The sequence below is a fragment of the Equus asinus genome, chromosome 3, assembly GCF_041296235.1.
Source record: "Equus asinus isolate D_3611 breed Donkey chromosome 3, EquAss-T2T_v2, whole genome shotgun sequence".
NCBI lineage: Eukaryota > Metazoa > Chordata > Mammalia > Perissodactyla > Equidae > Equus > Equus asinus.
This window is the reverse complement of record NC_091792.1, coordinates 34,282,968-34,297,413: the sequence shown is the minus strand read 5'-3', so window position 1 is coordinate 34,297,413 and position 14,446 is coordinate 34,282,968. Positions and strand designations below refer to the sequence as shown.

The window sequence follows — 14,446 nt, the reverse complement described above, 5'->3', positions numbered from 1 at the left end:
GCAATTGTTTAAAATCACTCCCCCAGCTCCTGGGAAACAGGAACGCTGCTCAGACCGGGGAGGGAGGGAGAGGAAGGCCAATACGACGTTCACACAATCGTCTGGTGTTCATTCAACCACAGGGCCCAGGTACTATCTGTTGTTCCTAGAGACGGCGTAAACTGTTCAGAGAATAAAGCAGGGCTGTGGAAATCTCATTAATAAACTGTGAAAACCCTCTCAGCAGAAGTCACATAAGGCAGAGGGGCAGCCTTGTGCCAAGCAACATGAACGCTTGGTGCTCTGCTCCCGGACAATGTTACGTTCAAACACAGCCCGGGTTTGAGAGAGGCTTCCCGGAAGTCCCCCCCTAAGGAAGAGTGAGAACTTCCTCCCTGATCACAGTTTAGCAACTGGAACCTGCATAAGTTTACAAATTCTAGGCTTTGCTTTAATCTAAATAAATGACGGCCAGACAGATGTACAGGAATGGCTCCTCCCCTACTATGTTCATAAAATGAGAGCATGACACTGATGCCAATGCTCCTGAAAGGGAGAAAGAAACTAACTAACAGCCTAAGTGCACAGGAGGAGACACAAGATGACTGGAGACAGACGGGGCATAAATGGAACATTTTCACCTTGGTCACGTATTGGTAACTTTTAGAATTTCTCCAACTCAACTCGGATTCCCACTCCTTTTGTGGAAATGCCACTGTTAGATCCCCAATTTTATTTTCTATCTAAGTGACTGAACTTCTGACCTCATGGACCTTTATTAGCCTCAGAATGAAACCAGATGCCTTTGTAGAACATTTCCACTCAAGTATTTTGTATGGCAAATAGAAGAGGATGGGATAAATAAGGATGTCTCTAAAATGTTTTAATTATCACCACACACATCATTTTAGTCAGCCGAATAGGGAAAGCAATCAAATCAAATGACACTGCTTGAAACTTAAGTTAAAAATCGTATAAAGAGAAATAGATTTTTTCTTTTTTTTATTCTTTTTGCCTTCTGCACACTGACATACAGGGAAAACAAAATGACTAAAACTTAAATATGAAAGAACTCTTTATAATTAAATCCACAATTTTATACATATACCTTATCCACATGTCAATGAAAAAATCACCAACTATTATGAAATAGGACAAATTATATCATGAAAGAACCAAAAATTTCATTAAAAATATATCCAAGTATGAATGAAAAGTATTCTACTTGGCGTCTTCACATCCTCCTCTTCTGCGTACTTATGTACAACACTGAAAAGAAGAAATAAATAAATTGAAAAAAACTGTTCCTAGGTATCAGAATACTAAGTTTTAAAAGCAAACAGATTTTGGTCTGACACTTCTGCAAATTTAAAACGAGTTTTCATACCACACAACAAATTCTACAACTACAAAAGACTAACTTTATGAATCTAGACCTGGATTTGATGTCTTACAGGACTGCGTTCTAGTCTTAGCTACACATCTGACTGACTGCAAATTGTGACCAGGAAGATAAAATAAAATGATGTGAGAGTCCCCAGACTCTAAGAATGTTTTGTAATTATAGGTATAATAATTACGCTTGTAATAAAGTAAATCAGTAAATCTACCAGACTAGACTTCAGATTAATAAAGAAAATATTTTTATCCATCTCCCCAACATAAACTCTAAACTTGCTGTTTACTTTTTTAAATGGAAAAACAAGACCTGGAAGTTTATTTTTTTTTTTAAAGATACCAAAGTCTTTATTTGGAGTCCTCTGTTAAAAGTATCAACCTTTGGTGTTATCCAAAGTTTTGATTAGTTAGTCCTCTCGTGACCACCTCAACTGAACTCTTTAGGATATGGGGGAGATAAGAATAAGACAAAATATGATGCCTCGCTCACTCCGGTCAAGCTTTCCCTCGAGGTGCACCTCCCCTCCAACGCCCCATGCCTACTCAAATTCTGACAGCTTTGTTCAAAGTGAACATTAAGAGATTTCTTGATTAAAGGACGCAGCACAGATTAATCAAATAAGTCAGGATCCTGTTTAAGAGCCAAGGATATGAAATTGGGAATCTACAGATATTTACCACTGATTACCTCACAGAAAAAGTTATATGAAGGGAAGCATAAGAATGACAGTAAAAATGCCTCTGGGAAGCTGGGCAAGTCCCAGATGTAGTGTGCATGTAACAGAATCTACCTTACCACCTCTCACAGAACCTGCAGGTGACTGCCGCTACCAATTGTCCTGAGATGGGGAAAAACCATAGCATTTCTTAGTAAACGGAGGGAGTCAAATAAAAACAATATGAAAAATAGAAGAAATTCTTCATGTTGGAAGGACTAAAAAGCAAGCAAAAGATGTATATAAAGATAGGATGTGAAGAAACACGGTACTGGAAGAACAGCAGACAGAACACCTATAACAAAGTCAGGACATTTAGTTCACAGCAAAGAGACCCAACTGTTAAGGGGGTTGAAGAAGTTATCCAGAACTAAAGAATGCACATTAATTAAAAATCCAAATACAAGAGTCCCAGGGCTCCATTTAGGGGATGGGACCAAGAAGTGAGGATGGGTCAAAGAATAATTCAACAGTTTTGATGTCTTACCATCCCCACAAAAAAATTCAAATATGACTTTATTGATACTGTGTTTTTAAACAAAGTACTTGAAAGTAACCATAACAACTACAGCAATATATTAGCTGTTAAAAAGCTGAGTCGCTTTAGATCCATATTTCCTATTTTGTCATTTTTGCCAAACTAAAGGATATAAATCTCCACAGAAAGCATTTGAATGCTTAATAGAGAAATAGGACAAGCTAACTGCCAAATGATGCAAACCAAAGATAGCAGGGAAATAGTGGCCATTCTTACAGCTCCAGCTTGCCATGTAAGACGCAGTGTTGGGGGAACATAATAAACCGTATTCAAGGGAACGGAGTTCTGGGTCATACAGCAATGGCTATCAGTTCCTCATCAGTAAAGGGAGGGAAGGAGAGAATTTCTAGTTCCAAAATTCCACAAAGCATTTAAAAAAGAACTGGTCACGCTGAAGAGCTGAGAAACAAGAATTTAAAAATAAAGCAAAACTAAAACTGAACTTCTAAACTACCTAGAAAACCTGCTGGTGACCCTGATTATAAACAAAAGGGCTTATTTTGGATGTCGTACAACTGTAGAGTGAGGGACTATTACCATTGTTTCCTCGGATAAATGCATCCCCATATTTATTCTTCAGTTGTCCATTTACATATTCTTCTGTCTGCTCCAAGGCTATATTCATGTAGCCATCCAGGCAAGCCAGGACCCCTGGAGACAGATTTTTCAAAGAGAAGAGATACAAAGCAAAGATCTGAAAATTACAGGGTATACCTTAGAGCTGACAATCTCTTTATCCATTAGCTCTTACGTGTTTAATATAAAAATTCACACTTTAGATGAAACTCAATAGACTGAGGCACAAAAAAAGTCTTTACTCTATGCCCATCTGAATGAAGGCTAAGAAGCGTACAGTACGAAAGCCGTCGTGCACCCACTGCCAGAAGGAGAAACAACTGTCACTTCCCTCATGGTATGTGTGATAACAACAGCAACTTTTAAAGTCTTCACAAAAGTGACATAGTAAGAATATTCCACATAAAATGCCATTCTTTGAAAGTTAAAAACAGGAGGGGGCAATTACGTAGAAACAAATGACCATTAGCCAAGACGCCTCACTTCCAGTGGCATTTCTTACTTTAGCCACTAACTGAAATACGGGTCTGGCAGATTTACTTCATCCTTTCACAACATCTACTGCAGCAGATGAATGGACTCCAGGGTTAACAGGAAGGCTCCACAATCTGTTAAGATAATAGAAGAGGAGACAGCAGGTGCTCCTGAAAGCACATCTTAAAGCTGTGACTCACAGTGAAGAGCAGCTTGAGGATACAGGGCAACATACTGGATTATAACACATCCCTTTCTGTTTTGTTACAGTTATAATATTTTCAACTCCAGGCTAATATAGAAAAAGGGCCAAAAACATTCTAGGGAGCTTTCAAGGAAACTGTTCAAGTGAATCTTTTTAATTGTGTTAAGATGGTATAAATTTTGTAAAACTTGACCTGATGATTTTTCCCCAAAAGATGAAAATATGTAAGCCTCTAACTCTGAGTGTCTAAGTTAAAGTGGTATTTTCTGGAAAAAAAAATGTAAGAGAAAACAAATACTACTAATTTGATTCAATTAACCAAGTCGATAGTTTCATTTAGTCTCAACTTCATTAACATGCTCCTCACTCTCTGCTTCTGCCACCATTATCCTCTAAACAAAAAAGTTTCTTTTCAAAATTGTGTGTGCGTGATGAGAGCACAAGGCATTCATCTAAGAGAATTCTGCTATAAGCAGTAAACTTTCAAAGAATCAGAAGGATTGGGAACAATTAATAACAATTATTTCCTATCAAAAGAAAGCTTGAGATACAACTTTATAGTTTATTTCCTGCTGTATTATTTTTCATCTAAACCACAAGCATAAACGAACAAGAAACTTCTGAGACACGATATGCAAATCTGTTTGAAAATTAATCAAAAGCATTTAAAAATGAGACATTCACTTCTAATAAGAATATCTATTCCCAGAGCAAAGATTTTTAAGAAAAAGGTTCCAGGAGGCTGGAATTGTAACCTCCTCCCTTCTCTATGGGATAAACGTCTATGAATAACAGAAAACAACAAGTTTTCTTCAAACTTAAATAGAAATTGCTATAGAGAGCAAGGTTCTTTATTATTTAACCATAAATAAGAGCATTCTTTACAGTAATGCTCTCAGAAGTGTACAACATTTCCCTTCACTAGTATAGAGGCCGTGAATAGACATTCATAACAGGAGAAAAACTATGGCTAGTACCCATGTGAAAAGTTGTTCAACCTCACTAGTAAGCAAAGAAATATAAATAACATGAGATATTACTTGTTGCCAATGAGAATGGAAAAGCCGAAAACAAAGGGTTATGAGAACCTAGAGATGAACCCATCTGCCCCGGGGGAGGGCCATTTGGCATGCTGCTTGACTCAGAAATCCTAGCCCAGGGAATCTACACTAAAGAGAGACTTGGACAAGTGCTCAAGATACATGTCAACAGAGCAGAAGTGTTTAAAATAGCAAAATAATTGGTAAAACCTAAATGTCCATTAATGGAAATTGGTTAAAAACAAAAACAAAACTGTGGTACATCCATACAACGTACTCCTATGCAGCCACTAAACACTATGTTGTCAGAAAACTGAATGTATTTTTAATGTAAAAAAAAAATCAGGGTGCATGTACAGCTGATCCCATTTACATGAAATTATGTTTATATGGAGACAGGTCCAAAGTGATAAGGCTGATTATCTGTGGATGGTAGAATTTTGTGAGAGTTTTGATTTCTTCTAAATACTTTTCTCCATTATTTGCTTTGAAATTTCTAAAAAAAAAAGAAAAACACACATATTACCTTTATAAATAGAAAAATTTTCTCTAAAGAGTATAGAGAAAAAAGGTCAGGCAAAAGGTCAGGCTGGTTGATCTCCCCAATGACGCGGGTACTAAGAAGACCCTGAACACGATGTCCACACTCTAATCGATTGTTAAATATACTCAAATCTCTGGAAGTCTGTTACCTCCTTTGGGCTCATCAAAAGTGCAGGGGTGAGAAGCAGTACTTACAGACTTTACAATGTCTCAGTATTCAGTATAAATAAATTAGTTCCACTACAAAAATGGAATTAAACTGGAGATGTTATTAATGTCAAGAAACCAAAGCAGTACATAAACAGCCAAGTGATTTCGTAACAAGGCTTCTGAGTCAAGTTAGAGTCCTAGCTCCTCCCTTATGAGGTGAGGATAATCAACAGAGATCTCAAAGGACTGATTTGAGGATAAAACAAAAATTAAAGTGATTAACACACACTGGACACACAGGAAGCTCCCAATAAAATTAAGCTGCGTGTATGGAAAGAGGGAAAAGCTCAAGACATTACTATCATTCAGAAAAGAGACCAAGAAAAGGCTTTAAAACTCTGCTAATGAATTACTTATCTGCACCTATGTAACACTCCCAGTAATTTAACATATCTTAATTTTAAAAGATTAATAATTTAGTAACTTTAAAAAATGGAATTTGATGCCATTCCTCCCACAAAGTTAATTTCAGCAGTGTCATAGCCTCTTAAAAAGAGCATTCTCTACAAGACCAGAAAGGTGGCTTCAGCTACGTCACATAGTATATAAGTGGAAGCTCACGTTGTAAGATGATACTATCTAAACAGCTGCTTGCCAATCGTAAATACTTCTGCAAAAACAAATGCTGCTGTGCCAAGGTGTTCTTCAGTATCCAGCTATTCACACCTGAGGTGACTGGGAATCCCTTGCTGTGACCAGGGAACTTAGGTGCGCATCATCTCAAAGCAGAGACAGGAGTCACAAATCACACCGGAAGTCAGAAGCACACACTGGGCTCTCAGGGCTATCGCTCTAAAAGGAACCATCTCAGAGGCAGAAAAAGAAACGGGCATAAAAACGGCTGACAACCAATGCTTTTTTGGTCTACTGGGTACATTTCAGTGGTTAATAGAAATCAGTGTCACATTTACTTATTTAGTTAACACCAGTGAAGATAAAGCATGAAAATATTACCTCGATAATCTACTCCAGAATTTAATTTTACCACGACTGGTCGTCCGATGATTTGCTTTAAGAAGTCACTGGGGGTTTGCTTCCGCAGACTCATTTTAACAATCCTGATCAGAAATCTGAAAGGGAGCAATAAAGGAAAAGACAAAAGTTAATTATTCAACAAAACAGCCTGGAAGCCCCGAACATATTCATAGGAAATCAAGTATCAAAGGCCCACGTACGAAGCCTCAGCATTACTCTACCTCCACTCCTACTACAACATGACAGCTAACGTTTCCAGTACTTACTGTGAGCCAGATACCAAGCTAAGTGTTTTACATGCATTATCTCATCCGGTCCTCAGGACAACCCTATGACACAGCCTCAACAGAGAAGAGCCCTGTGTCTACAGAGGCCCTGTTCTCAATCACCTGTCACTACAGCCTCGCACAGTCAGTGTAAGTGTACCCCCGACAACCACTACCACCTCCACCATTTACTGAATGTTTATTTTATGCTGACACTCTGCTAACATGCTTATAAACACTATCATATTTAATTTTTGAAGAAGAAGAAGATTAGCCCTGAGCTAACATGTGCTGCCAGCGCTCCTCTTTTTGCTGAGAAGACTGGCCCTAAGCTAACAGCCGTGCCCATCTTCCTCTACTTTATATGTGGAACGCCTACCAGAGCATGGCATGCCAAGTGGTGCCATGTCCACACCCGGGATCCGAACCGGCGAACCCCAGACTGCCAAAGCGGGACGTGCGCACTTAACTGCTGCGCCACCAGGCAGCCCCATATATTCTTTAATTCTTTTATATGAGTCTTTTCTCCCTCAAAAGACTGTAAGCCACATGAAAGAGACTAGTACCAAGCTTCTCATTTATTCTCTAGAATATCTACATTGTGCTAAATCTCTTGAAAAGACCATTTTTTAGTTATTTGGAAGGAGGAGTCTACCCATCACTTTAGGAGACCGTATCTTGTACATTCATCTTCATTAGGCTTCCTTGGTACTCCCTGTTACTTAACGACTTGCCCATAAATCCATTTTGTATGAGTAGATTGGTCTCGACACCACAATTTGTCCCATCACTTTGCTCACGTAATTTTAAGTTTTCATCTTTTAAATTGGATAAGGCAGAAAGAACAGTTCTGACCATTTCTGAAGCAAAAGAAAAGCCTCTTGAACCTAAGAGGAAAAAGGCCTCCTTTCTGCAGGTCACCTTGATAAAACTGCTCTTCAAAATCAAAGCCAGAATCACCCTCTACGCCTCCCCTCCCTCCCCCGACTCCTACTCGGGTTTGGTTTAAATGACCTATTTTCATAAATGGCTGTTGAGTCAAAGGCAGTATGTGTTCTGTCTGAAGCTATGACAGGCCTAGTATGAGAACGCCTGCAAACTGCAGAGGTTTTTTTTAACGAACGGGGGGAAAAATGAACCAAATTTTACTCACCCAACCATGTGCCAGGCCACATGAGATTCATGAGCAATGCACACAGTGACCCTGTGAGGGGATGAGCAGAACTAAAGCTGGCCCCAAGCCGTTTCAAAGGTACAGCTGCCCTTTTGACTATGTCAAGTTTATCCTGTTAAACCTGGGTAACAGCCATCGAGACAGTGAGAGATCTAGCTGGACAGAAGTAGCACTGGGGGGAAAATACCCACAGTGACAAAGTACTATAAACTGGCCTGTGAAGAAGTATAATGGTCAAATGGAAAGAACTATATCTAACGTGATTTTGAGTTATGTCACTAAGCAGAAGACATGCAAATCCTTGTTTCTTGGCAATGTTTACCTGTAAACTTCCACCTACTCTTAGAGTATTTACAGAATAGGATGAAAAAAAATTGAAAAGAAAAAGTTGCAATGAAACGTAACATTACAACCCAAGCAGATGCAGCTCCAGACTGATCTATCAGTGTCTGAGAGGGCATCAGACACTGAGAAGAGCAGCTCTCTACCTCCCTCCCTTCCAAGACGATGGAACACCTGGCCCTCCACCCCACACAGTAGAGGGCTACTTTCCTCCATGCCTCCCAAGGGCCACGTGAGTCAGTACTCCAAGCACTCAGAGCACCTCTTTCCACTCTCTGTCAGGGCCCTTACCAGGCTGTTTTGTAGCTGTCCTGTTTGCTGACCAGTCTCCCACAGTGGATTCTCAGCTTCTCAGGGACAGGGAAAATGTCTTACTCATTTGGTGTCCCTGGTACTTAAGCACATTGCCTACGCCTGTGGAAGAGGTATTTAAGGGCAGTGCCAAGGAAAATCCCTGTCTCTTCCCCTCCCCGCCAGACTACGGGTACAGTGACTAGCACAGTATCATCCACGCACCTAAACAGCTATAGCATAGTAATATCTCTATTACTGAGCATCAAATAAAAGAAAGATGGAGAAAACAAAAACGTTTCCGTGTTATCCAAGAACCAGTTGCATCCGAATCAACAGAGATGCTTGTTAAAATGCAGATTCCTGAAGTCTACTCCTAGTCAGACTCTCTGGGCAAGGGGCACTGTAATCTCTGTTTTATAAAGTTCCCCAAGTAATTCCTATAAGCAAGTGGTTCTCCACCAGGGGGGATTTTAAATCCCAGTCTCAGGAACATTTGGAAATGTCTGGAGACATTTTGTACTGTCTTGACTGAGCAGGGTGCTGTTACGGTATCTAGTAGGTAGAGGTCAGGGATATTGATTGACATTCTGCAAAGCATAGGACGGCCCTCCACAACAAAGGACTATCTGCCCCAAAATGAGGTTGAGAAACTCTGCTGAGCCCTAAATCAAAAAGCACTGTTCTCTGGTCTTAAGGAAACAAGGAGTTTTAAAAAACCCCTAAGGTACAACAAATGAGAACCAACGACTAAGCTCTAACCAGATGAGAGAGCATAAATTAAACCTTATCAGATATTTTATTCCCACAAATAGAGAATCTAAAAACTATCAAAAAATCTTGAAGTGGTTACCATGCTACATAACAGATTTCTAGTCCTGGCCATGAAAATGCTCACTTTCTCATTTTGCAGTGTTCTAGATCCCTCAGATGCTTAAAATCTGTTACTTGGTACAATTCTAAAAGGACACAATAATCCAAGTGATATAAACATCTTTTCAAATTCTAATAAGGAGTGTTTCACAGTTTAGTGAGAGACCACCCAGCACAGAGTACTCACTTGAGAGGCAGGAAACCTGACCTCTAAGCCCAGCTCTGCTACTTAATTAGCTGTGTGCCTTGGATAACTCATCATTTCATCTCTCAAGGCCCCAGGTTCCTCATCTGCACAATAAGGGGGTTACGCGGGATGGTCACTCAATGATCATCCTGCTCTAACATTCAGTCGGCCTACACAGTAACTCCAATAATACACACACACACACACTAACATAATCCTCTGGAAATTCCTGCACAAAACTCAAACAAGTGAAACTGCCAGACAGTACCGTAAAAAAAAAAAATCCAAAAAGAGGCTCAACCTTGCTAGTTGAAGCATTAGAAATGTATTACGAGCTACTATGCTTCTGGTGAAACAGGCAAAGTCATACATGAATGATGTAAACTATCAAAACTTTTTAAGAAAACAATTTTGGCAATGTGTATGAAAACCTAAAGAGACCTTATTAGATCACAGCATCTAGTCTAATTTCACTCCTCAGAATCTAGTCCAAGTAAATAAACTGAATTACAGCTTCAAAAAAAAGTTTATGGAAGTATCATCTGGGATACCAAAATGAAGCGAAAGTTCTCAGACACCCTAAATCCCCCAGCCGGGAAACGGCTGAATAATTTACGGGACCTACACAATGATGGAACGGGTAGCCAATCAAAAAAAGATACAAAATTAGAAACGATATTTAGGAATAACTTTTAAATGAAAGTGGAAAAGTAAATATACTGTTAAGTGATAAAATAGGTGCAGTCTTGGCTTAATCGGAAACTACCACATACAAGAGCAAAACACATGGTTGTAGATGAAAGGGTTCCATGAGTATTATTTTCTTCACTAAACTTTTTGTTTTCACTAAGTTTTCAGTTTTTCTCTAACCGTCTTGTGTTAATAAGGGGCGGGGGAGGACACACTAAATCACTATCAAGATTACCTGCACCACCCTAATTCTAGAGACCCTGATACCTGCTAGGAAGGCGCGCGTACACCTACACACAAAAGCCCCGGTGGAAGGACCGAACACCATTCAGTTGTGGGCATCCCAACCGGACAACTCAGGAAGGCGAGCCAGTCCAGCTCGTAACTCCTGGGGATCAGGCGCAGCCACCCCGATGTAGTGGAGACCGGGCAAGTCCCTGCAGCCCTGGAAACCGGGCGAAGCCTGGCCCTGTGTCCGGGGTCCGCTGTCCCGCCGGATTCCCGGGCTCAGGTCGGGGTTCCCGGCGCAACTTCGAGGAGCACGCGCGGTCTCGGCAGCCAACTGGGTGGGGCCAAGCCGGCGCTCACCGCGCGTTCCAGGCGCCCTGCGGGGAGAGGTGCTCAGGGCCGGGACCCGTCATCCCGGCGCCGACGACCAGGCCCTCCGCGCCGCGCCGAGGAATGAGGGGGAGCGCGGCACTTCGCGGGGCCCAGCCGCCGCAGGCTCCGGATTCCGCGCTCCCTCCTGGCGCCCGCAGGGACGGCCTGTCCGGGCGCGACGCTGCGGCTCCCCGAGCCCTGCCCGAGGCAGCGGAACACTGCGGCCTCCAACGGCGCGCGCGGCCGTCTGGCTCACCTCGTGGCCGGGATCTGGAACCCCACTGCAGGCGCCCCACAGGCCCGGCCGCAGCCGACTAACGGGGCGGAACCGAAACTGAAACTGAAGCCGCCCACGCGGCGGTGCTTTCCCGCCTCAGCCAATCAGTGCTTTCCCAGGTTACGGCAGCCCGCGGGGACCGAAAATGCCCGCCCCGCCTGAGCGCGCAAATCCGAGAATCCTGGTTTGCCTAAAGTCAAAGTTGGTGCTGTGGAGTTAAGTAAAAAAGTGATCGTGCTCCCTCTTTTAACAGAAAGCAAACATCCCTCTTCCACAAAAACAAAAAGCAAAGCAAAACACAAAAACTGGAAGTGATCTTTTAGCCAGGATTTCTTTTAGGCAGAAATGTAAGAAATAGCTTGAAGTCACAGGAAACTGGAATTTACCGCTAAAGTACGTGCCCAGAAATGTCCTTCAATAATTTAATACAAATAAATAAATAAATAAAACAAGCAGCTTCAAATCTTTAAATCCACCTTTGGATTTTGATTAAATATGTGAAGACGAAGTTATTATTAACAAGAGATTGTTTCCATGGCAACGTTAATGGACGCAAAGAGAATTAAAATACGAAAGTAACTGTATTATAATGGCATCAATTGCGTTACATTTCAAACCAGTTCTAATTGGAAATGGTGTGCAGACATTTAAGTGCTGCTATGGGAACTTGGTTTGGAATTTTGTATGCATTCTCAATATTCTTGCTGTTAATGGAAAGGGAGAGGAAAAAAGAAAACTGTTATACCAAACACTTGACTCCTTTTTTCCCCCTACACACATATCCTCATCAGTTTAAAACGGATACAGGAATTCTATTTATGATTTGTAAGGCTATAAACGAAGCAATATCATCTTTAAACAGATCCTTAACCCTGGTAAGTGTTATAGAGTCTAAGACGCAGAATTTTTTCTAAGACAAAAATGAGTTTCCTCTCTTGTAAGCCTCTCTTAGCTAGAGAAATGAACCTTTTTGATTGATATGGTGGACAGAGAACTGGGTGTGATTTGTTAGAAAAGAGAGACTTCCTTACATCCTTCTATAAAAGCTAATTTTGGGTAAAGACCAAGTCATTACAGATTTATTGAAAGAGCTGTATTTGAACATCTTGCAATTTGAAATATAATGTAAATAAAAAATTTTAAGCAAAGTATCATTTAAATAAAATAGCTGCAAAGAACAAACATCATAGACTATAAAGCACTATCCCTAAAAACCTTCTTCACGAAGGATATCAAATTGTACCACATTCCTCACTGATTGTTTCAGCTATTCAAAAGAAGAATTTTTTGATTCATAGTCTCTTTCCCTTTACCACAGAGCCCTGATGGAGCCTTTAAGACCAGTATGATGGGCAGGGGGCCAGGAGGAATTTTAAGGGCATAGTTCACCTACAGAGCAGCTGCAACCTTTTCTTTTGTTTTTTTTTTGGTTTTTTTGAAAGATTGGCACCTGAGCTAACGTCTGTTTCCTATCTTCTTTTTTCTTCTTCTTCTTCTCCCCCAAGACCCCCAGTACATAGTTGTATATTCTCATTGTAGGTCCTTCTGGCTCTGCTATGTGGGACGCCACCTCAGCAGGGCTTAATGAGCCGTGCTAGGTCTGTGCCCAGGATCTGAACCGGCAAAACCCTGGGCTGCTGCAGAGCCCAGGAACTTAACCACTCAGCCATGAGGCGGCCCTGGCTGTGATGTTTTCTAAGGTGCATGGATCTGTAAGGGCCCAAGTAGACAAAGGGATTGGCACCATGAATTACTTGATAAGCCCACAAGTTTATGAAAATGTGGTGGTTCCCAGAACCCCCTCAGCAGCTTATCATTGGCTTTTACCAATTCACAAAGCAACTTTCCATGTTTCACGGGGGTTTTTTTAGCATCTTTTATTACACAAAGAAAACATGTGCAAGACTTTTTCTGAATACTAGTCCACTAAGATCTAGTCTTCAAAACTCTAAACACAAGCATTAATTTATTAAGGATCCTTAAAGTCATAAAGGTAATTTGACAAGATTTAGTTTAGCTTACATAGTTTGGTTTAGTTGTTATAGTTGATGAACCTACACTGATACATCATTATCACCCGAAATCCATAGTTTATATTAGGGTTCAGTCTTGATGTTGTACATTCTGTGGGTTTTGGCAAACATGTAATGACGTGTACCCACCATTATATTATCACACAGAGTATTTTCACCACCTTAAAAATCCTCTGTGCTCTGCCTATTCATCCCTCTCTCCCCACGAACCCCTGGCAACCACTAATTTTTTTTACTGTCTCCTTGATTTTGCCTTTTCCAGAATATCACAAAGCTGGAATCATACAGTATGTAGCCTTTTCAGATTGGCTTTTTTTACTTAGTAATGTGCATTTAAGTTTCCTCCATGTCTTTTCAAGGCTTGATAACTCATTTCTTTTTAGTGCTGAATAATATTCCATTGTCTGGATGTGCCACAGTTTATTTATCCATTCACCTACTGAAGGACATCTTGATTGCTTCCAAGTTTTGACACTTATGAATAAAGGTGTATAAACGTCTGTGTGCAGGTCTTTATGTGAATATAAGTTTTCATCTCACTTGGGTAAATACCAAGGAGTGCAATTGCTGAATTGCATGATGAGAATGTGTTTAGTTTTACAAGAAACTGTTAAATTCTCTTCCAAAATGGCTGTTCCATTTTGCATTCCCATCAGCAACATCTCAGAGTTCCTGTTCCTCTGCATCCTCACCAGCATTTGGTGTTTCCAGTGTTTTGCATTTTGGCCATTTTAAGTATGTAGTGGAATCTTATTGCAGTTTTAATTCACAAATCCCAAATGACTTAAGATGTGGAACAGCTTTTCATACGCTTATTCGCCATCTGTATATCTTCTTTGGTGAGGTGTCTTTTCAGATCTTTTGCCCATTTTTAAATAAAATTGTTTTGTTTTGGTGTTTTTGCTGGGAAAGGTTCACCCTGAGCTAACATCTGTTACCAATCTTCTGCTCCTTTTTTTCTTTTTTCTTTTTTTCTCCCCAAAGCCCCCAGTATATGGTCGTATATTCCAGTTTGTAAGTCCTTCTAGTTCTTCCATGTGAGTCACTGCCACAGCATGG

The 14,446-nt window shown here is 40.6% G+C and overlaps 1 protein-coding gene across 3 annotated transcripts; it reads right to left on the bottom strand.

Annotated features, from left to right (window-relative positions):
• Positions 1–964: 964 nt before the first annotated feature.
• Positions 965–11,454, bottom strand: LSM6 (LSM6 homolog, U6 small nuclear RNA and mRNA degradation associated). 3 transcript variants are annotated; one of them, XM_014838133.3, is made up of 4 exons: positions 11,334–11,454; positions 6,634–6,749; positions 3,169–3,282; positions 965–1,248 (listed from the first exon to the last, which is right to left on the bottom strand). In XM_014838133.3, exons 2-4 carry the CDS (start codon positions 6,725–6,727, stop codon positions 1,214–1,216), a joined length of 243 nt encoding a protein of 80 aa, XP_014693619.1. In that variant the 5' UTR covers positions 6,728–6,749; positions 11,334–11,454; the 3' UTR covers positions 965–1,213. The 3 variants fall into 3 exon arrangements, with proteins under 3 accessions (XP_014693619.1, XP_044623099.1, XP_044623100.1); XM_044767164.2 differs by having other exon boundaries at positions 11,066–11,436; XM_044767165.2 differs by lacking the exon at positions 11,334–11,454 and adding an exon at positions 10,745–10,871.
• Positions 11,455–14,446: the final 2,992 nt, after the last annotated feature.